Source organism: Sceloporus occidentalis, unplaced genomic scaffold (genome assembly GCF_023333645.1).
Source record: "Sceloporus occidentalis isolate IW3139 unplaced genomic scaffold, rSceOcc1.0.p SCAF_1, whole genome shotgun sequence".
In the NCBI taxonomy this organism is placed as follows: Eukaryota; Metazoa; Chordata; class Lepidosauria; order Squamata; family Phrynosomatidae; genus Sceloporus; species Sceloporus occidentalis.
The window spans coordinates 1,368,978-1,392,855 of record NW_028316981.1 but is presented as its reverse complement, the minus strand read 5'-3'; the positions used below and the strand labels follow the sequence as shown (position 1 = coordinate 1,392,855).

At 43.9% G+C, this 23,878-nt stretch overlaps 1 protein-coding gene across 4 annotated transcripts; it reads left to right on the top strand.

Moving 5' to 3' along the window:
• The first annotated feature begins 604 nt into the window (after positions 1–604).
• On the top strand, positions 605–22,529 carry LOC149320325 (uncharacterized). Of its 4 annotated transcripts, none has more exons than XM_089500683.1 (8): positions 605–692; positions 1,393–1,537; positions 2,744–2,860; positions 4,348–4,867; positions 7,516–7,642; positions 8,360–8,430; positions 12,077–12,203; positions 19,809–22,529. In XM_089500683.1, exons 4-8 carry the CDS (start codon positions 4,451–4,453, stop codon positions 21,749–21,751), a joined length of 2,685 nt encoding a protein of 894 aa, XP_089356809.1. In that variant the 5' UTR covers positions 605–692; positions 1,393–1,537; positions 2,744–2,860; positions 4,348–4,450; the 3' UTR covers positions 21,752–22,529. The 4 variants fall into 4 exon arrangements, with proteins under 4 accessions (XP_089356809.1, XP_089356785.1, XP_089356801.1 ...); XM_089500659.1 differs by having other exon boundaries at positions 4,348–4,894; XM_089500675.1 differs by lacking the exon at positions 2,744–2,860 and having other exon boundaries at positions 4,348–4,894.
• The last annotated feature ends 1,349 nt before the right edge of the window (positions 22,530–23,878 follow it).

Sequence of the window (23,878 nt, the reverse complement as noted above, 5' to 3'; positions counted from 1 at the left end):
TCCCTGCCAGGGCCTCCTCCCTCCAGGCCTCCTCCTCCAGGGTCAGACAGGGCCCAAGGGAGCAGTGAGGCCCAGGTTCCTAGAGAGTCCTTCAAGGGAGAGAATGGAGAACTCTATTCCTAGAGAGTCTACCAGGGGAGAAAGAGAACAGACACTCAGGTGCCTAGAGAGCCCTCCCCCTCAGATTCCTAGAAAGTCCATCAAGGGAGAAAGAGAACAGACGCTCAGATTCCTAGAGCGTCCCCAAAGGGAGAAAGAGATCAGCTGCACAGATTCCTAGAGAGTCCCCAAGGGGAGAAAGAGAACAGACGCTCAGATTCCTAGAGTCCCCAAAGGGAGCGAGAACAGGGAGCTACCATTCGTAGAGAGTCCTCCAAGAGAGAGAGAGAGAGAGAGAGAGAGAGCTCTGATTCCTAGAGAGTCCGGAAGTAGGAGAGAGCAGAGGCGGCGGTGATTCCGTGAGTGTCCGGAGAGCAGCGACGAGATTCCTAGAGAGTCCCTCGAGGGGCAGAGAGTACAGACGCTCAGATTCCTAGACAGTCCCCAGAGGGAGCGAGAACAGGGTCTCAGTTCCTAGAGAGTCCCCTCGGAGGGAGAAGAAGCGGAGGCCTAGATTCCTAGAGAAGCAGGAAAAGTGTCTGGAAAGGCCAGGTGTTAGTGGGAGAGAGAAGCCCAGAGAGAGAGGAAGGAAGGTAGGGAAGGGAAGGGAGTGGGCCCCCGCCTCCCAGGGGCCTCTGTGGGTCTTAGGGGCCATGGGTCCTTGGAGAGAGAGAGAGAGAGAGAGCACTTTGGGATGAAGGGAGACCCAGCCCTTGAAGGGAGGGCTCTGCTGGGAGGAGGAGAGCGGATGGGGGTCCCTTCTGGGAATGGAGGGAAGGCTCTCAGGGAGGAAGGAGGGAAGGAAGGAGGGAAGCTCTGCTCCCCAGAGAGAGAGAGAGGCTTGAAAGAGGGGGATGATGGGGGGGGGGGATGATGAAGGGAGCCCATGGAGACCTGGCTTCTGGGGGAGGAGGAGGGGCTGCCCTCCTTTGCCCTCTTTCTCTCCAGGGAAAGGACCTGGCAATGGAGGAGCCCCTCTGCATCCCCAGCCTCCCCTCCTCCTCCCTCTCCCCAAGGACCCTCATGGAAGGGGGAAGAGGGCAGTTCCCATGGGGAGCCCCCTCTCCCCATCTCCCCTTCCTTTCTCTTGCAGGGGAGGAAGGGAGGCAGAATGGAAACAAAACCCTTTAGATGCCAGGCAGAGAGAGACAGAGAAAAACAGGAAGGAAGGGAGGCCACCCTGCGTCCCCTTCACCACTCCTCCACAAACACAAACACAACCAGCTTTAAGAAAATAAACACCAGAAAATACTCTCTCGGATGTTTAAAGAATGTCTCTCCTTATGAATGTAGGAAGGAGACCAGAGAGGCACAAATGTTCCTGACCCTCTTACCTTCACAACAACCCAGTGAGGTAGACACAAGAGAGGGACCATGAAGACCACAGACTAACCTTATGACCGTCCAAAAAGGCAGAAACGTCCCTGTCAGGAAAGAGGTGAGTCTCTTTGATCTGCTCTGAAGGATTCAGGTCGGAAGGTCTGGAAAGTGGGGAAATAAGTGTGTTTTTCCACAGTATTTTCTTGGGGAAATTAGCAGTTCTGAATAATATAATTTATAATTTATTTTGTATCCTGCCCAATCGCGGGGAATCTGGGCGGCTAACAGCAGTGGGAAATACAATATAAAAATTACAATAAGATACAAATACAGATACAATAGCAATCAAGCAAATTTAACAAATAAAATAGCAATTTAACAATACAATACAAATGTAACAAATACAACAACAATCAACAAAGAAAATAAAAAACATTACAATCCAATGAATTTATAATTAACTCCTTTCCCAGTCTCCCAACACAGATTCACACTGCAACAAAAAATACATGGTAGTTCTAACAACACTAAAGTTAACAAAGCAAAATACATAACAATTAATATAATAAGAACAAGTGAAACTAAAAAAAAACCCTATTCTCAACCCCCACCCATCTCAAACCTAAAAAACAGTATAAACTATACCAAAAAAGGGGGTGGGGTGGAGACAAGACTCCTCCTTAAGTCCAGGAGCCAAGGCATGAGTGGAGCCCAGGTGGAAGGAAGGCAGAAAACACTCACTCAGCCCAGTATTCCCTGGCAGATGGTGAAGAGGTGAATGTCAACCTTCGAAGCATTTGGGTGACTTTATAGCAAAATATTTTTCCTTGTAACATAGGAAAGAATTCTTCATGTTCCCCTGTTCCTTTCCCCTTTTCCAGTTCCAGCCCTTAGGCTGCCATCCTTCACCTGCTTTCCTGGGAGGAAAGGCCCCTCCAACTCTCTCAGCCTTTAAGGCTCCAGAACACTTTTTATGCCCTTGGAGGCAACAGACATACTCAGCCCCCTTCTGAAAATGGAAGAAAAGAGATTTGGGGAGAAAATAAAACCAGGAAGTTGAAAAGCCATTCATTTACGTATTTTATTTGCCAGAGCAGAAATGCAGGTAGCAGACTATCTATTTAACAGAATGACATAAAATCCAAGTGAGGAGAAAGGCCAAAGTTTCCCCATCCTGTCTCTTCCCCCAAAAGGATGGGCCAGGCCCCCATTTCCCAATTGCATCCCAACTCAGGATCCACTCCCTTTTCAGTTTGGGGCAGGAGAGGGGCAGGAGGATCCATCAAACAGCATCATTTCTCCTTCTTTCTCTCCCCAAACGCAGACACAGCCCTGGCACCAGAGGGCTAATCCAGATCCTCAGTTCTTTGGGGTGGAAGAGGAAAAGCTACCAGATCCTCAGGACTGAATTCTTAATCTTTGAGGCTGCAAGAAGACCCAAGTAAGAATGTCATAAACTCCTCAGTTTCTCTTGCAGGAAATCTTGAGTTCTGCCAAAGTAATTACTTAAAAATTAAACAGCGCATCCAGAGCTGCTTGAGGATCAGTTCCTTTCTCAATGTGAGAGCCATGGAGTGTGTAGTAAAACACACACACATTCTCTGTGTAGGAGAACTGTGGTAATTCTCCCACTTTTCCCCTTGGCTTTCATTTCTCCCTTGGGTTCACTGCCTATTGGGCCAACTATGGACCAACGTGTCTGGTTTCTGTGGATTCATGTTTCTGTGCCCGTAACCAAGATTCTCACAATTTCTATCAATGAGTGACTTAGGTGAAAGTTAAACAACAAGAAAAACAAAGTTTGTTCAGCAAAAGGCTTCTTTATAATTTTGAGTATTAGTGCCGACTCATTCTTCTATTAATGTCACAATTGTATTAAACTGTAAACACTTCTTCATGTTACACAGTTATAGCTATTTGGTGCCACTTGGCCATGGTTCCAGGTCCTGCAGAGTCCTGGGGCTTGTAGTTTGAGGAAGCACTATGAGTTTTCCGGGGGAGAATTCACAAAACTAAACATCCCAGGATTCCATAGGACAGGGAGGCATGGCTGTTTATCCGCAGCTGTACACCTATTCTTATTTTGAGACGAATAAATATGGATTGACAGATAGCTGAGCAGCTACATTCACTCCTCCATCTTCTTTGTACAGAACTCGGAAGCATTTTCTATTGTTGTTCTTTTTAAAAATCAAAGAACTATCTTCAACCCTCTCCTTTGTTTAAACAAATCTGGCCTAGCAGTTGTGCCCTAAGTTTTCCTTGGTGGGAAGAACAAATATTTTGTTGACTGTTCACCAATGAATAATAAGATAAATTGTTCCTTCAAGTCTTATCTGACTTATGATGACCATAAGACAACCCTATCATGAGGTTTACTAGGGCTGAGAGTATGGTTCACCAAAGGTAAGCCAGGAAATTTCCATGGCCGAGTAGAGAATTGAACACCGATCTCCAGGGCTGTAGATCAATATTCAAACCACTACGCCATACTGGTTCTATATATTATATGCCGTATAAAATGTAACATTGAAGATAAAGCATGGATGTACTGGTTTTTGTTTCAGTGGATATGATTTTAAAATGCTTTTCACTCTATTAATGCTTTTCATACTGACTCTCAGATGAAAGAACTCAACCTGCCTTTCCACCTCTCAACTTATGGTGACTCCATGAATTTAATAGGATTTCATTAGGCAAGGAATGCTCAGAGATGGTTTTGCTCGTTCCTTCCTCTGAAATAGAGCCTACAGCACCTGATATTTGTCGGTGATCTCCCATCCAAGTAGTAACTTACATGATAGTACTTATAAGATTAGATAGGCTGTAATGCCTCTAGGGTACCTGTATCAAGATAATAATGTACATTGATGGTACTTTGTAAATACCTGATAATATCAGTAATAACAAAATGTATTTGTTTTGCAGGCTATTGTAGCAGAGCATCTTAGGGACATCTTTGCCCTCAGACGGATGGTGAAGGAATAACTTTGATCTTTTTTGTGGCTTCATTTGGTTTCAAAAAACATAGATGGAGGAACCAAAATCACTTGGTCCTGAAGGAAGAAAAGGCCACAATGACCTCAGTGCTGAGAGCAGTGGGGGAATCTGGGAGAGGACAATGCAGGGGTCCATGAGAGAGGAGCTTGTCAGCCCAGAGACGCAATGCCAGGGCTTCAGACAGTTCTCCTACAAGGAGGGAGAGGGACCCCGAGAGGCTTGCAGCCGACTCCACCATCTCTGCCATCAGTGGCTGAAGCCAGAGCGACACACGAAAAATGAGATCCTGGACCTGGTGATCTTGGAGCAGTTCCTGAGCATCTTGCCCCCAGAGATGGGGAACTGGGTCAGGGAATGTGGGGCAGAGACCTGCTCCCAGGCAGTGGCCCTGGCAGAGGGTTTCCTCCTGAGTCGGGCAGAGGCAGAGAAGAAGGAGAAAGAGCAGCAGGTGAGAGCATTTCTTCCTGGGGCCAAGGTGAGTAGGATTTGGCTCTAGGCTGCGTTTTTTGAGTCTCTGATGACTTTGAGGGGCAAAGGCTGAAATCTGGTGTTCCCAGACTTGGCTTTGATAGGGAGAAGTGTGGGGAGGATCGGCCTTCTGCTGAAGTGGAATCTCAGTCTGTGAAGCATCTGAAAAGAGTGATTCTGTTTTAAAACCACTTGTGTGCTCCCTGTGTGCCAGATTTTCAAAGGAAGTTCCCAGGTTTCCCTGCTGACACTGCCACACAACCTGACTTGCACCCATGATGTGTTCAGGAGCAGAATGGGTTTCCATACACTCTAGCAAGTCGCCAGTTTTCCCGTCTAAAGGGTGAAACATTTCACCGTTGCTGAGTTTTTTCATGTTATTTTTATTCCAAAGCCAACATAACAAATTACCAATATTAGCATTGTGCCCACAGAGTGTTCAGGTGGGTATATCTATACAGTAGCAGTAGGTTTTCATGTTTGTTTCTCCAGTCACTATTTCAGTTCTTCCTTGCACATGCAGAAATACACACACACGCGCACATACACATACACATGAGTAAACTGCCATTTTAAGTCAAAGCAGAGTTTTCCAGACCTCCAGATGTTCTTGCTGTGGGCTCCATGGAATTGTTTGTGTTCCAGCACATACAATAAATGTATACCGAGTAATAACACAAGGGTCATTCTGTATCCCACCTTTTTGAACTTTTTTTGCTATCTATTATATATATATGTCTGTGTGTGTATGTGTATGTGTGTATGTGTACATACACCTATATACACACACATTTGCTAACTATTTTTATAATACAAATACAACAGCTTCTCACCACACATACAACATATCACATAAAAACAAAAGCAGCAAAGTCGAACATGAAATATTCCCTTAAGGGAAAAAAGAAATCATTCTTGTGGTTCACAACAATCACAATCTAGTATCTGTTCCAGCATGTTGAGTTGGAGCTATCTATTTCCAGGGTTAATGGTCCTATAAACTACTGTAATGTAACTTCCTTTATAATCTGGTTCATTTTAATATGATCAGCAGAGAAAAAAAGAAAAATAGAATTAAATTAAGTTTGCCCATTTAATAATAATAATAATAATATTTTATTTGTATACCGCTTTTCCTCCAGATCAAAGCAGTTCACAACATACAAGCTACATGTCACATGCTATAGCACAAAGCAATACATCAACAGTGACATCAGCGATCTCATACAATTCAACAAAAATCCTCAAAAACCATGTACAAAGCAGTCAAAGCCATCAGTTGAGGCTTGTTGCCGCTGGCCTGCCTCTCTCCCCCTCAAGATGGTGGTCGGAAGGAGGACTCTTAGGCGGGATACAGACCGCCGCTTTGCGGCGGTCTCCCGCCGGCGCCATTTGCTCCACGAGGGAGCCGCAGCAGTCAAACCGCGCGGCTCCCGCGCGGAGCAAAAAAGAAGCTCCAAAATGGAGCTTCTTCTTGCGGCGCCTTTATGACGTCGTGAGGCGCCTGGCGCGGACTCGTGACGTCACAGGCACCGCGACACGTCTGGACGCTATGCGTCCACTACGTAAAGATGGCGGCGCCCATGTGGAAGGGGCGCCGCCATCTTGTACGTATTCTATACGTACTAGGGTTAGGGGGGTGCGGAAGCACCGCCCCTTCCTAACCCTAGTACGTATAGAAGACGTACTAAATGGCGGTATGTATCCCGCCTTAGTCTTTTCAGGCAAGGCCTGTTGTTGCTGGCCTGCCTCTCTATTTATTATCTCAGAGCTATCCATTGTTCGCTAACTTCTTGCTTGGAACTTTATGAGCATCTTAAAGAAATTTTATTTGATTTGCCTTGAACATAAAAATATAATATTAACTATCTTGTACCTATTACAGCTTAATTTATTTTAGCAAAACAGGTGTATGGAGAGGAAATCAAAAACAAAGTTATAGGTATTGTAATATTTCATTATAATAATCCTGTGCCTATTTTGCTTTCGAAAGATCTAAGGCATTTCCAGTCTTCTTCAACAGTAGCGGTTGAATTCTCTTTCATCGCTGCCGTTAAAATGCCCATATTCATTGCCTCTCTTAGTTTTATAATCCATTTTTCTGCTGTTGGTATCAATTTTGTTTCCAATATTTCAAATATAAGATCCTAGCCATAGGATACTACGTATAATAAGATTCATGACTGTTTGTTATTGATTTTGCTATCCAAAATACATGTCATATAAGGAGAAAGACTAATGCATTCTTTGGAAATTTTGTTTGTAAGATTTCCATCATCAAATTGTGGATTTTCTCCCAGTATTTCTGTGCTTCCTGGCACTTCCACCAAATGTGAAAAAGGAGGGGCCTGATTCCAGCATTGGGTATTACCCGTTTTATAAATAGTATTCAATTTGATAGGGGACAGGTACCATTGATTCATCATTTTCATAAAGTTCTCTTTGTAGCTTTGACAGAGGGTAAATTTGAACTCTTATTTTGTATGACATTTTCAAGTTGGACTTATGTGCTTCTCCCTTTTTACTGGCTTAGTGCTGGTTAGAAGGCTCATCCCATGCAAGCCCAAACCTTTTCCCAAGTCTTTGCCATTTTCTCATCCAATTCTTGAATCCTGACTGCTCTTTCAGGCCAAAACCCTCTTGTCGAAAATTCACTCTGAATACCCTGCAGCAGAGAAGGCTCCTTTGGATCCCAGGCAGAGCCCCAGATGGAGGGCAGTCGAGGAGGAGTGTGATGGAGGGGAGCCATTGAAAGGTAAGGATGCCTCTTTGTTGTTGTTGTGTGTCTTCAATTAATTTTGTAATGTGCACTTAGGAAATATACAAAACTGTTTGGAACCTTCTAAAACCCATCTGAAGGCTTTTTCCATAATGAATTCAGGAATGGCCTTTTCTTTTGCCAGCCCCAACTTTTCTTGGCATTTCCATTTTGGTAGCCAAACTCATACATCTCTGGGGTTTTTTTGTGTTTTGTTTTGTTTTGTTTTTACGTGTCAGAGATAGCTATTGAGACAGGCTTCTCTACTCTTCCATTTTCTTTCTCCTTAGCTCTTCCTTCATGCTCAGCGAGAGTCTCCGTAGGCAGCTGCTCTTTCCCTTGTGTGTTGTGGGAAGGCACCCATGGCTGCAGTAGGATCAGCTAGAGCAGAATCCCATTGTTTCCTAGCTCAAGTGTTAATGCATTGCTTACTCTAGACATATTGTGCAACCAGATGCTGAAAATGTTGTTTCGAACCCTCTTTCACCATCCTTCCAGTGCATATGCTGCTAAAATAGTTTCAGCTGTACAGAGGATGAAGAGGAATTGGGGAAAGGCAGGTAGAATATGACTTTGTAAAAAGGAGCTTATTTGTCAGCGGCTTTGTTAACTAAGGGATGCCTGTACTGCCCAGTGAGTCTTTAAGATTCCTGCTTCTAACAGCAACAGATGTAACTGGATTCCCTCCCCTTCCCGCCTTGGTCTCCCCTACAGAGGCTGGAATGATCCCACAAACAAGGACTCCATCGCCACTTCCTCTTTCCTGTGGAGCAGAACCAGATCAGGTAAGGAGAAGGAATCCTAGAACAAGAGGGCTGAGCAGCTTGGATTCCTCTTTTCCCAGGTCACATCCCTCTCAGCGCTACTGGAGAATTTTGTTTCACTTTACTTTGGTTTTTTAAAAATTGTAAAAATTTGCAAACCTCTTCTCTAGGTTTGAATCCCTGTGTCTTCAGCCTTCTTATTCTTGAGTTCTCCTTTTTCTCTAAACTGTTTCTTGAGCCCAAACGGGGAGCTGATAAATATTCCCAGCCTTCTTCCTCAGGCATGTAGTCTTGTTAAGCCGGGTGTCCCCCATCTTACCTCTGCTCCATTTTCCTCAAGTTGACCCTTCTCCTTTTTCTGAGAAGACTAAAGCAAAGAAGGAAGTAATTCTGCTATTTCTCTGTCTCCTATTAGCATTTCGCCATTTTCCCCATGCAGTGGTCCTACCACTGGACTTTGCCTTCCAGATGCTCAATATTTGTTTGAATTCCTTTTTGGTGATTTCCTGATTTTTCCATTTCCTATTCAGAGGGCCCTTGCTATACGTTGGGGATCTGTTCCGGACTCCCCGGAATCACGTATGTTGAGAAACACATATGGTGAAAGCCCATTTATTCTTATGGCAGCACACCCACCATTCTGTCTATGGGTTTTGCTGTAGGCGTAAGCTCAAAGCTGCTTGCACTTGGTGCAGGTGACATTCCCCACATCCATAGAAGACAAACTTCCCACAAGTTTTGCAGGTGACTGCAGAAACTCCTTCAGGCCCCATTCACACTGAGTTAGATGGAACTGGATAGATCTGGATGCCCCCCCGCCCCCGAATCTCTCTGGAAGCAAGTGCCGACTATTTACATCAGGGTAATTTAACCCTGAATGCCATGCAGCTCCGGGGAGAGTTCTCGTTTGGTGAACCGGTTTTTAAAAAGTATCCTTTGCAGTCAATCAAATTCTCTTCTGCTGTCGTCAAGGGTAGGTTTCTTACAGCAATTGGGCCACCAGATGGGTGATTTCCCCCTCTTTTAAAAAAAACAACAGGTGCCAGTATGCACATATTTTGTCAAATTTAAAAACCTCCTGTGTGTTTGTGTGTGCGTGTTTGTGTTGTGGGTATTTGGGTCACTTCAGGATATGGATCTTCCCTTGGCCCCATTTTCAAACCCAAAAAGCAATCTAATGCCATCTCTGCATCCTGTACACTCCTTCCTTGCCACCCCAGAGTGCCTCATACACATGTAGCAGTAGTACTAATAATAATAGTAGTAGTAATAATAATAATAAATTCCTCACCTCGGAATGCCAGAAAAGGATGCCATGCATCATTTGCTTTCCCTCAGCTACCCCTGAATTCTTTAGAGACAGTAGCAAAAGCATTCTGTATCAATTTGCCAAATTGGGAAGAGAAATGTTTAACATTCGCATTGTAGCATTGGCGTAGAAAAAAAGCCTCCTGCAAAGTGCTGCTGGAAGCAAGGAAATGAAAGGGAAAGGGAACAGGCAGGCAGGCACATTCTATCTATATATCTATCTACCTTAGCAAAAAACATGTGCATAATCTGCCAAAAATAATTTAAAAAAATATTGACTTATTGACTAAGTCTCCAGACCATTTCAAATAATACAAGATAAAAGAAAACAAAACCATACATAGGTAAAACTGACATTTAAAAAATCTCTATTAAAAAAACATACAAAGTTAAAACTTACATAAAAAGAAATCACTATAACATTTAAAACATTTGGCTCTGATTACACTGTTCTTGTAATTTGCACAACAATCTATCAGGGGTGCTTTTCTTCTTCTTGCTTCTGTATAATAGCTGCTTTCACTGCAAACAAGGCAACCCTAAGAGTTATAAAAGGCTCAGCTCCTTGCAAAAGCAGAGACGACTTACTTTCGTCATTCCTTTCCCTTAAATTTCTGAGAATGGGAGCTAAATATTGCTCTGTAATACAATCATATAATTGACAATGCATCAGTTAATGTGCAAAATCTTCAACTTTTATGCCCCCATAATGACTGGGCCTCCAGTCCTTAGAGGTCTTCTCTCAGACAATCAAGGGGTAAGCTGGGGGAGGAACATGCTAATGAGAGCTTACATCATGGCCAGTCAACCAATTACAAATCCATGTAACAGTTGCCTTATTTTACAAGCTTGTTTGCAAGAATGTCATGGGGAACTTTCTCAAAGGCCTTACTGAAATCAAGATATATTATAGCCACAGGTAGATGCTTTCGATTCATTCTTCTTTATCTGTGGAGCCCAGGATCCTCTAGAAGCAAAAGTTATGCCCAGATAATTATAAACTTCCACTTGCTCAACTTCTTTAGAATCTATACGCCATTTATGAATTTTCCTTTTTTTACCAAAAATGACTACTTTAAATATGCTGTTGTTAATTACTAAATCATTGAGGTGGCAATAAGTGCTAAACTTTCTCAATAGTCTGTGCAGCCCTGTCACAGTATAGGAATATAAAATCATATCATCTGCGTACAAAATTATATTAACAGCTCTATCCAAAACGCTGGGTATATGAAAATCTCACTATACAAATTTGAAACAATATCATTAATAGAAAAATTAAAAAGAAAAGGGGCCAAAATGCAGCCCTGCTAACACTTTTAGAAATAGGAATCTTATTGGTTAGAGCCAGATTAGCACCCATTCTAACTTATAGAAGGTTGTATCTGTATACAGCTCCTTTATAGAAAGAGAAGTCTCCTATCAATATTAGTCTTTAAAAAAATTGCCACAGAAGATTCCTATTAATTGAAACGAAAGCCGCTCTTAGATCTATGAAAGCTGTGTAAAGTCCTCCATCTTAGCACTTTAAAATGAACTTAAACATTTAAACATTAATATTCAGGAATAGACACGCTATAAGGCTCCAGGGTTCCTGGGGAAAGGGCCGGTGGCTTTATGCCCCTCCGCCCCGCTGCACACCTTAAAGGGCCTCCTCCTGAGCTGCCTCCGGTTGTCCGCCCTAGCTGCCACCGCTCCCTGTCCAACAAAAGTAAAAAGACAGGGTCGCTTATATGTTTCCCAGGGGGAAATGGTGAGGCAGAGGGAGGCACAAAAAAAATCCCCAGCCTTCAAGCAGCCCAGTCCAACAAAAAGGAAAAAAGGCAGGCTTACTTATATCCTCCCAGAGGCACGCGCTGAGACAAGGGAGCAGCAAACAGGTGTAAAACAGTTATCCATGGTACTTCTTCCTTGCCAAAAGCATTGTGGCTGCCAAGTTGGGACAGTTCGGGGGCAGGGCATAAAATTCCACAACCCTCCCCCCAAAAGTGAAAAATAAACAATCCAAAAACACCAGCTGAAATTTAGCCAACATGTCACTTGGAACTGACCCAGCATCATATCCCTCCTGGCATGCTGAAATGCCCACGTTTGAGCTGCCCACCCCATCTGCAGTTGCCTAATGTTTCTTTAAAGGCAGTCTCCTTTTACTGAAGGTGTAGAATATGTCATGGGCTTAGGCTCCTGTGTTTGTCAGACTTTGTTCACAATGGTCATCCTAGTGTTGGTCGAAGAATCAGATTCATCTCCGCTGCCTTTGGAGCAGTTTCAACTGGTGAGACTGCTTTGTTAAAGTTGCCACAGCCAGCAGCCATCTTGATGTCCAGTGTGAGCAAGAACCTTTTTCTTCTGTCTTTAGAGCCTGTTGACTTTTGAGGAGGTGGCCGTGTCTTTCTCCCAGGAGGAGTGGGCCCTGCTGGCTCCAGACCAGAGAGCCCTGCACAGGCAGATCACGGCAGAGATCTCTGGGATCATGGGCTCTCTTGGTAAGGCTCTCTCTTTCCCTGGATGATTATGTCTTCTCTTTTAAGTTTCATGTATAATAATGGCATTAACAGATACAGTACTTTGAAGGGGGTTCTGATGGGAAAGGGATGAGCCCTGTATATGCAGATCATGGAGGAAACCTGTGGGGTTATGGGATATTTTGGTAAGGCTCTCTTGTTCCCTTGTTGATCATTTCCATTTAAAAATGTGGCTGGATTTCATGCTTCTGTGAGGCCAGAAGCGATGATGATGATGATGATGATGATGATGAATTTATTTGTATCCCGCCCCTCTGAGAACAATCGGGGTGGCTAACAAAGTTAAAAATACAGAACATATAAAATCCCTGGTACCCTCCCCTCCTTAAAAATTATTAAATCCAATGCAATATTTAAAAAACAAAACAAACAAACAAGTTAAAAACTGACCAGAAGGTCAACAACCTCACACCAGCAAACAATCAGTGGGAGCAGCAGTATCTTTCCCAGACGTTTTTCTAAGGCCGGGTTCTCTATTCTGGGAAGACATGCCGGAAGAGATCCATCTTAACAGCCTTTTTAAAGCTGTCTAAGGATGTAAGTAGACGGATCTCATCCGGCAGGCCGTTCCACAGTCTGGGGGCAACAATGGAAAATGCCCTTTGGGAGGTAGTCAAAAGCCTAGATTTTTGTGGCTGAAGTAGGCTTCTCCCACAGGAGTGGAGTGCGCGGGGAGGATTGTAGAGGAGAAGGGGGTCCTGAAGATAGTTTGGACCCAAGCCATTTAGGGCTTTAAAGGTGATAGCCAACACCTTGTACTGGGACCGGAAGCTAATGGGCAGCCAGTGGAGGGACTTTAGAACTGGGGTAATATGGTCCCTCCTGGATGTTCCAGAAATTACTCTGGCTGCCATATTCTGTACTAGTTGCAGTTTCTGGACCAAGCACAAGGGTAGCCCCATGTAGAGTGCATTACAGAAGTCTAGACGTGAGGTTACTAGCGTGTGCACAACAGTCTCAAGATCCCTTAGTTCCAGAAAAGGGCGCAGCTGGCGTATCAGCCGAACCTGATAACAGGCGCTCCTGACTGTTGCATTTACCTGGTTCGACATCAGGAGCGACGAGTCAAGGAGCACCCCCAGACTGCGAACGCAGTCCTTGACTGAGGGGTTGCAACCCAATTCTTGGTTTAGGGGCCGCTACCATGAGCACTTCCGTTTTGTCTGGATTCAGCCTCAATCTGTTTTTCCTCATCCAGCCCATTACTGCCCGAAGACATTCACTGAGAGAGGAGACGCCATCAGAATTCAAGGCCGACGAACGAGACATGGAGAAATAGATTTGGGTGTCATCAGTGTACTGATAACACCCAGCTCCATAACATCAAATGATAGAATCATAGAATCATTGAGTTGGAAGAGACCACAAGGGCCATCCAGTCCAACCCCCTGCCATGCAGGAAATCCAAATCAAAGCATCCCCGACAGATGGCCATCCAGCCTCCGTTTGAAGACCTCCAAGGAGGGAGACTCCACTACACTCCGGGGGAGTGTGTTCCACTGTCGAACAGCCCTTACTGTCAGGATGTTCTCCTAATGTTGAGGTGGAATCTCTTTTCCTGCAGCTTGCATCCATTGCTCCAGGTCCTAGTCTCTGGAGCAGCAGAAAACAAGCTGGCTCCCTCCTCAATATGACATCCCTTCAAGTATTTAAATAAGGCTATCATATCACCCCTTAACCTTCTTTTCTCCAGGCTAAACATCCCCAGCTCCCTAAGTCATTCCTCGTAGGGCATGGTTTCCAGACCTTTCACCATTTTAGTCGCTCTCCTTTGGACACGCTCCAGTTTCTCAATGTCCTTTTTGAATTGTGGCACCCAGAACTGGACACAATATTCCAGGTGGGGCCTGACCAGAGCAGAATATTGTGGCACTATTAGCAGAATATCTCAACCAGCAGCTTCATATAGATGTTAAATAACATTGGGGACAGAATAGCACCCTGTGGGATACCACAGGTGAGCTCCCTTTTACTGGAGCAACTGTCCCCGAGCATCACCCTCTGGGATCTACCCGAGAGAAAGGAACGGAACCACTGCAATGCAGTGCCTCCAATTCCCAGCCCCCTCAGATGACCCAAGAGGATGCCATGATCTATCGTATCAAAAGCCGCTGAGAGGTCTAAAAGCACCAACAGGGTCACACTGCCCCTGTCGATGCTCAGACGCAGATCGTCGGTCAAGGCAATCATGGCAGTCTCAACCCCAAAGCCTGTCCTGAAGCCAGTTTGAAATGGGTCTAGATAATCGGTTTCATCCAAGACAGCTTGGAGTTGAAGAGCAACCGCCCTCTCGATTACCTTGCTCAAGAATGGTAGCAAAGAGACTGGCCTATAGTTGTTCATATCCAGGGGGTCCAGGGAAGGTTTTTTCAGAAGCGGCCTAACAGCCGCTTCCTTCAGACAAGATGGAATATGTCCTTCCCTGAAGGATGCAGTGATGATATCCGTAAGGAACTTCCTCAATGCATCCCCCCCCTCCGGACGGCCAGCCATGATGGGCAAGGGTCGAGAGGGCAAGTTGTTTCCCTCACTCTACCAAGGAGCTTGTCCACGTCATCGGTACTCACAGATTAAAGCTGATCCAGTACAATCTCATTAACGGAATCGCTGGACACCTCGTCCATTGTTTCTGTTACAATCCTGGCATCTGAGTCGGCTCTTATCTGAGAGATTTTATCTGCAAAGAAGTTGTTAAACGCATCACAGCAGGCCATTGTTGGGTTAAGTAAAGGGTTCTGTGCAGAGGGTACCTGCGTCAGTTCCCTTACTACCCTAAACAGCTCTGCTGGACGGGACTCTGCAGATGCAATACGTGCAGAGGAGAAATGTTTCTTCGCTGCACATATTGCCTCCTGATAGGACCAAAGAAAGTTCCTATGGCGAGTCTTTTCAGATAAGAGTTGAGTTTTTCGCCAGATGTGCTCTAGTTGTTGTCCAATCCGCTTCATTTCCCGTAGCTCTGGTGTATACCATGGTTTATGGTTAAGAGCGGGTTGGCAAGGACGCTTGGGAGCGATCGTGTTGATAGCCCTGGTAAGGTCGGTGTTCCAAGTGTTAACCAGAGGTTTGACAGGGTCACTGGCATTTCCAACCATTAAACCCTCCAAGGCTTTTTGGAATACAATTAGTTCCATTAGCCTTCGAGGGCGGACCATTCTAATGGGTCCACCAACCCCGGAGGGGCAGATAGAGGCTCTTAGTTCCGTCTTGACCAGGAAATGATCCGTCCATGACAAGGCAGTGGTTTTAATAACCTTCGCCCACGGATATTCCTGTTTGGTACTAAAGACCGCAACAAGTGTATGACTTGCACAATGCGTGGACCCAACAGCCAATTGGGATAGGCTCATGTTAGTCATGGTTTCCACGAACTCCCGAGCCGCACCTGTTAAGCTGGTCTCGAGGGGGATGTTGAAGTCTCTCAGAACTAAGAGTCTGGGGGACTCCAACAGCAACTTCGAGACCAGCTGTGTCAGCTCGGTTAGGCTAGACAACAGGGTGGTCAGTAGACTAGCAGAATCCCCAAACTATCCCTGGTCCTCAGGTTGAGGCACATACACTCGAACTGGACTGTGTTCCGAACAGATATCCTGGCCAGAGTCAGATTGTTCTTATAAACAAGAACCACTCTGCCCCGCCGCCCACTTTCCCTCACCTGCTCACTGACAGAATACCCGGCTGGGAGGGCCTATGCCCAAGTAACAGCGCTATCCTCTCCTAGCCAGGTCTCTGTAAATGCTGACAGAGTATGGCTTGTAGTAGGGTCTCCTAAGACAGGCTTTTGCTGAAGAGGCAGACGAAATGTGCCAACAGCTAGTGGACAATAGCAATAGTGTGTGTGGCAGGATGACCTTGATGGAGGAACTCTCCAAGACTGAAAAGCAGAAGACAAGTATGAGTAGTACTAAGGATGTCTACCAAGGCACCTATCGTACCAGGAAATGGGTGAGGAGGAGCTATTCCCCTCTGCCTCATTCCTGTTGGAGTAACTGCCTTAGGAAGGAAGCTGTTCCCACTGGGAAAGGAGCTGGATGTACACCCTCCCCGGCTTCTCCCTCCTGAGTTTTTTCCTCTGAAAGAGAAAAACCTGGGAGGGAGGAGGAGGAGAGGTGCACACATAGGCTGCCTTGAGCTGGGGAATAATCAAAATTGCAAGTGTCGTACCCATGTATATGGAGGTCCAATTTTATCTTTAAAAGCTTGCTTCAACAAAAATGCCAGTGAAATGCAAGAAGGGAAGGGGCCAGGTTAGCCTCCCGCAGAAGGCCATTCCAAAGGATGGGAGCAGCCATTGTCTAGTGTCCTCATCACGCGAGTGTTCAGTATTGGTGAGACTAAGAGAAAGTATTCTCCGGAAGATCTTAGGGCTCTAACAGGTTCGTATGGAGAGATATGGTCTCTCAAATAGTGTGGCCATAAGCCGTGTAGGGCTTTAAAGGTCAAAACTAGCACTTTGAATTGCACTTTTGTTTAAAAACCTCCAAAGGAGGAGACTCTATCATACTCGGAGGCAGTAGTTCCACTGTTGCTTCTTTCCCCTCTAATTTTTATCCAGATGCTCTCTACCTGCCTTCCAGGATTTAAATCCTAGATTTCTTCTCAGGTGCAAACATCCAGACAAGATAGAGGTGTTCCTGGTCACTTGGAAGGCAGATCGGGGAATAGGAATTCAGCCTGTGTTAGATGGGGTTACAGTCCCTCTGAAGACGCAGGTTCACAATTTGGGGCTACTCCTAGACTCAGTTTTGAACCTGGAGTCCCAGTTCTCTGCAATGATCAAGAGTGCTTTTGCACGTTTAAAATTTGTGTGCCAGCTGCTCCCATTCCTTGGAATGCTGGATCTGGCATCGGTTGTACGTGCCTTAGTTACATCCAGTTTGGACTACTGTAATGTGCTCTCCTTGGGGTGCCTTTGAAGAGTGTTCTTCAACTTTAGCTGGTCCAAAGAACTTCAGCCAAACTGTTAACGGGGACAGATTATAGACACCAGACAATGCCCCTGTTGAAACAGCACCATGGGCTGCCAGTTTGTTTCTGAGCACAATTCAACATGCTGGTTATGACCTATAAAGCCCTAAAAGGTTCAGGTCTGGGCTATTTGACAGATCATATCTCCCTGTATGAACCTTCCCAGGCGCTAGGGTCTTCAGGAGTGTACTTTTGTAAGTTTATAACTGTACTGTATTTTTAGATTGTAAGATGCTCTGGGAAAAACGGGATATAAATTAACATCAGTAATAATAATAATAAAAATAACAATGACGATGTTGATGATCCTTAGGCTGCATCCTTTATACATTGGAGAAGAAGAATCAGGTAGAGGGAGGAGGGAAAACAAAAATTACGGAGAGAAAAGGTTTCCAGCATAGTTTTTTTAATCTTGTTTATTCAAATCAAAACACAAAAAGGCAAAGATCTGCACATTCATACAGGCACACACAGGTTGCAAAGTATGCCTTATTGTAAGAGATGCCCCTTATTTAAAACCTGTAAAGCTTGTCCCTTATAAGGCTGACAGCTGAACCTTATATTAAGGAGTGTCCCCTGACGATGCCCACAATTCCTGTATTTTGGGATGTGGGCCCTTCATAAAGACAGAAAGTGTGCATCATGTAATTTATGTGTGGACAATTATTAAGTTCTACAGAGAAATGTTTGACTCAGGTGCTGGACAGACGGCAATTAAGGAGCCCCTTCCCACCAACCCTTTCAGCGCCAGATTCGGGGCACGGCAGCCACACACCGCAGCCCCAATTGAGCACTTTGCTGGTTCAAAAAGGGCTGGGAAAATGGTCCTCCTTTTTGAAGCAGCGAAAAGACTCCCTTCTCGCCACGGCGCAGTGTGTCTGACTGCAACATCCCCCTCCATGTGGGCCAGCATCAGGGCGAATTGTGTCAAAACACCACCTCTTCACACCCTTGCTTACTTCTGGTCTGTTTTGTCAGGGATGATGGGAGTTGTTGCTCTTCACCTCTGGCTCTAACTCCTCACCTTGTTATGCAGCAGAGCTGACCAGCTTTGGTCAGTGGTTAATGCTTTTCTTCCAAGCAGCAGAGTTTCAGAGAATAGGCTGAAGACCCTGACAAACTCTCCAAGCCTTCTCACTCTTCTTCCTCAGATGTCTCCAAACTTCTCCAGGATTCTGCTGACACTTGTATCTTCACCCAAGACACCAGACAACTCAGTAGTCTTATATAAAAGATCTACTTTATTCTACTATATACAAATGCTATATGCCCTACAAATCACAATCTCTACAATCTCCAATACTCCAAACTACTCAACTATCCAACAACTACCCACAAAATACATTGGCAAACATAGCAATTATTATAGCCATTGTTAATCACCACCCACTAGTCAGTTTCCACCCAGTGGGCGTGTACACTCATTTTGATTGGTTCACATAGTTCCACCCATACTTAAGAATTTCATCATTTCACCTTGTACACTTAATGAATCTCAGGTGTTTCCAATTGTACATTCTATAATTCTGTCCTTGACATTCAAGACTTCTAAATTACATTAGCTTTTTCACCTGTGTGGCTTCTTAATTGCTCTTGCTTAGTCACTGTGACTTTCACATACATGTTTTATTTCTTTCACTGTATATCCCATGTTGCATTTTCCTTAACATGTTTAGGGTCTATGTTAACTGAAATCAATAATTTCATTTGGTATTTAGGTAGAGCACTTGTCAACCCTGCATGTCATGAATTTCCTCTGTCCCTTATTGCTATTTTGAAAACCTGGCAGCAAAACCAGGCCGGGTGGCTGTGTGTTGCCCACAGAACACTTGCCTTAGATGCACTGCTCAACACAGTATGATCCATCTTTACTGACCACTAGGCACCGCAGGACTCAGGTTCAATCTCAGCTCAAGAGAGGAAGCTCCCCTCCCTCAGACTTTTCTCAGTAGTCTTGCTCCATTCCTCTGTGAACAGATGCCTCTGGAAAGGCCTCAAACGAGAGAGGAAAGCAAAAGTCCAGGGAGCCAGGTGCTTGCCCCCAAGTCCTTTTCTTTAGACATATTCATGTCGGATACTGTAATATTTTTGTTGTAGCTCAAATAAAACTGGTATACCGGGTGAAACAAAGCTAAAATGATACAAGGGTGTCAGCATATAAAACCCTAAATGTCTTAAATATTATGAAAAAATGAAAATGTATTCATGTGGAGCTTAAAAGGTCGTCAAGGAGAAAGTTTTTATTTATTTGTATATGTAATTATTTGATTAATAGAGTACAATCCCTGATACTTCTGCTGGAGGTTGACCCTAGACTCATGCTGAAAGAACTTCTGAGGTTGCCGCTTTGAGAATCTGGTAGTCCTCCAGCCTGACTCTATGGTCAAAATCTGCTGGAGAGAGCCTTCCCTTGAAGCTTGTAAGACTCAAGGAAGCTCTTATGGGAAGATACAGGCTATCAGATCATCTGGATTTATGCCCTAAGAGGGAGCATAGCATCTCTTCTTTTGTTCTAATGATTCATTTGTCTTTTATCCGCTTCCCATACTTGAAATGGTTTTTCACACAATTATTATTTTCTGCTTTTCTTCTTCACAGCTGAAAACTGGAGGAAAACATATGTATGTGCTAAGTATGGGAATTGTTCTAGGCAAAACCTGGAACATACTGAGCAAGCTCAAGATTCAGAAGATGAAGTTTATATCAGAGAGAAGCCCTACAAACACAATGTATCTGCAAAATGTTTTCTTCAAAATACGGAACTTGTGTCTTGGAAGAGGCCCCATGGTCTAAAGAAACAGTTTAGGTATGACATTTCTGTGAAAGTTTTTGGTTCTAAATTGTACAGTGTGACCCACCAAGAAATGCACACAGTAAAGAAACCACACAAATGCCGGAAGTGTGGGAAATGCTTTGCATACAATTCACTACTTATGGCACATTTGAGAGTGCATAGAGATCTTATGACCCAATGGATAAACCACACAGGAGAGAAACCATACACATGCCAGCAGTGTGGGAAAGGTTTTGCTAGGAAGTCAACCTTTGTGAGGCATCAGAGAGTCCACTCAGGAGAGAAACCATACACATGCCAGCAATGTGGGAAAGATTTTGCTTACAAGTCAGCCCTTGTGACTCATCAGAGAGTCCACACAGAAAAGAAACTATACACATGCCAGTGTGGGAAAAGTTTTGGTACGAAGTCAGCTTTTGTGAATCATCAGAGAGTCCACACAGAAAAAAAACCATACACATGCCAGCAGTGTGGGAAAGGTTTTGCTTACAAGTCACGTCTTGTGAGGCACCAGAGAGTCCACACAGAAAAGACACCATACACATGCCAGCAGTGTGGGAAATATTTTGCTCACAAGTCACGTCTTGTGAGGCACCAGAGAGTGCACACAGGAGAGAAACCATATACATGCCAGCAGTGTGGGAAAGGTTTTGTTTACCAGTCAGACTTTGTGAGGCACCAGAGAGTCCACACAGGAGAGAAACCATACACATGCCAGGAGTGCGGGAAAGGTTTTGCTAGGAAGTCACAACTTGTGTCCCATCAGAGAGTCCACACAGGAGAGAAACCATACACATGCCAGCAGTGTGGGAAAGGTTTTGCTGAGAAGTCAGTCCTTGTGACTCATCAGAGAGGGCACACAGGAGAGAAGCCATATACATGCCAGCAATGTGGAAAAGGATTTGTTCACAAGTCACAATTTGTGAGGCACCATAAACTCCACACAGGAGAGAAACCATACACATGCCAGCAGTGTGGGAAAGGTTTTGTTCAGAAGTCACAACTTGTGTCACATCAGAGAGCCCACACAGGAGAGAAACCATACACATGCCAGCAGTGTGGGAAAGGTTTTGCTGAGAAGTCAGTCCTTGTGAATCATCAGAGAGTCCACACAGGAGAGAAGCCATACACATGCCAGCAATGTGGAATAGGATTTGTTCACAAGTCATATCTTGTGAGGCACCATAGAGTCCACACAGGAGAGAAACCATACACATGCCAGCAGTGTGGGAAAGGTTTTGCTCATCAGTCAGGTCTTGTGTACCATCAGAGAGTCCACACAGGAGAGAAACCATACACATGCCAGGAGTGTGGGAAAGGTTTTGCTCACAAGTCACATCTTGTGAAGCACCAGAGAGTCCACACAGGAGAGAAACCATATACATGCCAGCAGTGTGGGAAAGGTTTTGCTGAGAAGTCAGCCCTTGTGATGCATCAGAGAATACACACAGGAGAGAAACCATACACATGCCAGCAGTGTGGTAAAGGATTTGCTCATAAGGTAAGCCTTGTTTACCATCAAATACTCCACACAGGAGAGAAACCATTCACATGCCAGCAGTGTGGGACATGCTTTGCTCAGAAGTCTTATCTTATGAAGCATCAGAAAGTCCACTCAGGAGAGAAACCATACAAATGCCAGCAGTGTGAGAAAGGTTTTGCTGAGAAGTCAAACCTTGTGAGGCATCAGACAGTCCACAAAGGAGAGAAACCATACGGCGTTGAGGAGCCACAAGTATTTGTGTGAGGGGCTAAGTTGTTTTTCTCCTGAAAGCCAAAGTTAAATAAGGCAAAGGACTTCCTCTAAATGGAAAAAAGACTGTGAGTAATTACAAATAAATAAATCAGAGTGGGAGGAGAATAGAATGGAACTTTTTAACTAAAGCTTTAAAGAGAAGAAAAATAAATAAGCAGCAATTCCTTATTTGTCACTGCTGGCTGGATGTTTGTTATGTCGAACGGATGTTAGGATTTGCAAAATAAAGGTGAAATAAAACAGCTAAAATATATTGTACTGTGTATTTGAAGAACTAAAATACAGAAATATTAATTAAAGAATTAATAGAGAAAATACAAAATTGTGTGTCAGCAATGGAGTCATAAGAGTAACCAGAAGTTGGGAGGGATGTCCAAAAGCCAAAAAAGAGAACTTAAACAGTTTTAAATTGGAAAAGAGAATCTAAACAGCACTCTTCTGATAAAGCATATTTATGCTTACAAAAAGTAAACTCACAAGATAATTCTGAAATTTATAATAAAAATATCAAAAAATGAAATCTTTATAAGTCATGCAGAAAGTCAGAGCTAAACCAAAACAGCGTAGTTCCAGGCATACAGTCAGAATTCGAAGATAAAGGGAATGGAATGAAAATATGGCTCATAGAGGTCTTATCAGAAAACCAAAATAACATCTATGAGATTTTGAAAGACACTGTTACAAAAAATAATGTGACACTATCAGAAACTATAAGAAATTATGGATGAAATATACAAACAAGTTTATTGAATAGCCCAAGGGCCGTTTGAAAATACTCAAAACATAGTAATACAAGCAGTACCACACACACACACACATATATATAATGTAAATTAGTGCACTAAGTGCAACAACTACAATACAATATATTATTATTATTATTATTATTAACCTTTATTTATATAGCGCTGTAAATTTACACAGCACTGTACATACAATCTTTTTAATTAGACGGTTCCCTGCCCTCAGGCTTACAATTTAAAAAGACACGACACAAGAGGAGAAGGGAGTGGTGGTGGGGAAGGGGATGAGGTCCAGCAGTTCTTCTCTACCTCCGAGGCCTGGCTCAGGGGAGATGGACTGGAGGGAGGACTTGGCTTCTTGGAGCTAGCCTGCCTCTCTCTCCCTCAAGATGGTGCATGTCATGTCCTACATTTATCTTAGATGGATGTGATTATTGTTAGTGCAGAGGAAGTAACTGCACTGTAAATGGACTGATCAACAACTTATCACAACTGATTTTTATAAACCAATTGACCCATTTTAGCTCTAACACTACACTCCAAATTTTGTTTTTGTTTGTTTTAAATGTATAATTAAAGAAGATTGTAACAAGCCTCTTTTGTTTTTATAAAAATAGTATAGTTTTTTTATGGCCCCAATATTGATCAGACATTTTGTGGCTTTTGGTATCAGCCAATGATTCTTTGCCTTCCTTTATCTTGAGGAAGCAATGAAATAGTGACGAGAATGGTATAGAAGTATATCTGTGCAATTTTTTTGAGTTCAGAGGACCCATAGGTCTGTTGAATTTCTTATCAAAGATGAAAGAAAGTCTTCCTCCCACCCTTTAGGACCAATCAGCCAGGACTGAGGCTATTTCTGTCACTGTTTGACAAGAGAGGTATTGTCACTGACGTTGTTGTAGGTTCAGGTTAAGCAGTGCCTGGGACGACTGCTGAAGTTGGTAACTAAGCTCAGACCACTGTCTTGGAAACCTATCGTCTCTTGTAGAACAAGTACCATAACTGTATCTCTGGGGGAAAAGGAGGATTGTCCCTGATGAAGGGACCTCTTTTTTATTTTTATTTGAAAGAGCAAATGATTTTTCCTTATCATTAACTTCTGTCAATATTGGATCCAGTGATTGTTGAAAGGGTTTATCACCAATCAAATTATCAAATTTTGTTTTTATTTAAAATCTGCCTCTTGACTAACACAGAGGCTGTCTGCGGTGTTTTGTCGAATTGTATTACATCTGGCCTGGCATCAGCTGAGAAAACAGCCACTTTGAGTAGTTTGTAGGTTGTCTTGACATAATTTTATGTTAACCTGATTATGAGGGATCTCATAAAATGTTTAGCCTACATGTGGTCGGCCCTTGAGAAATGATATAGT

Coding starts and splice junctions, on each gene's coding strand:
- LOC149320325 (XM_089500675.1), top strand. CDS start 4,451: ATGGAGGAACCAAAATCACTTGGTCCTGAAGGAAGAAAAGGCCACAAT. Junction 7,643..8,359: donor TGGAGGGGAGCCATTGAAAG/GTAAGGATGCCT, acceptor TCTCCCCTACAG/AGGCTGGAATGATCCCACAA. Junction 12,204..19,808: donor TGGGATCATGGGCTCTCTTG/GTAAGGCTCTCT, acceptor TCTTCTTCACAG/CTGAAAACTGGAGGAAAACA.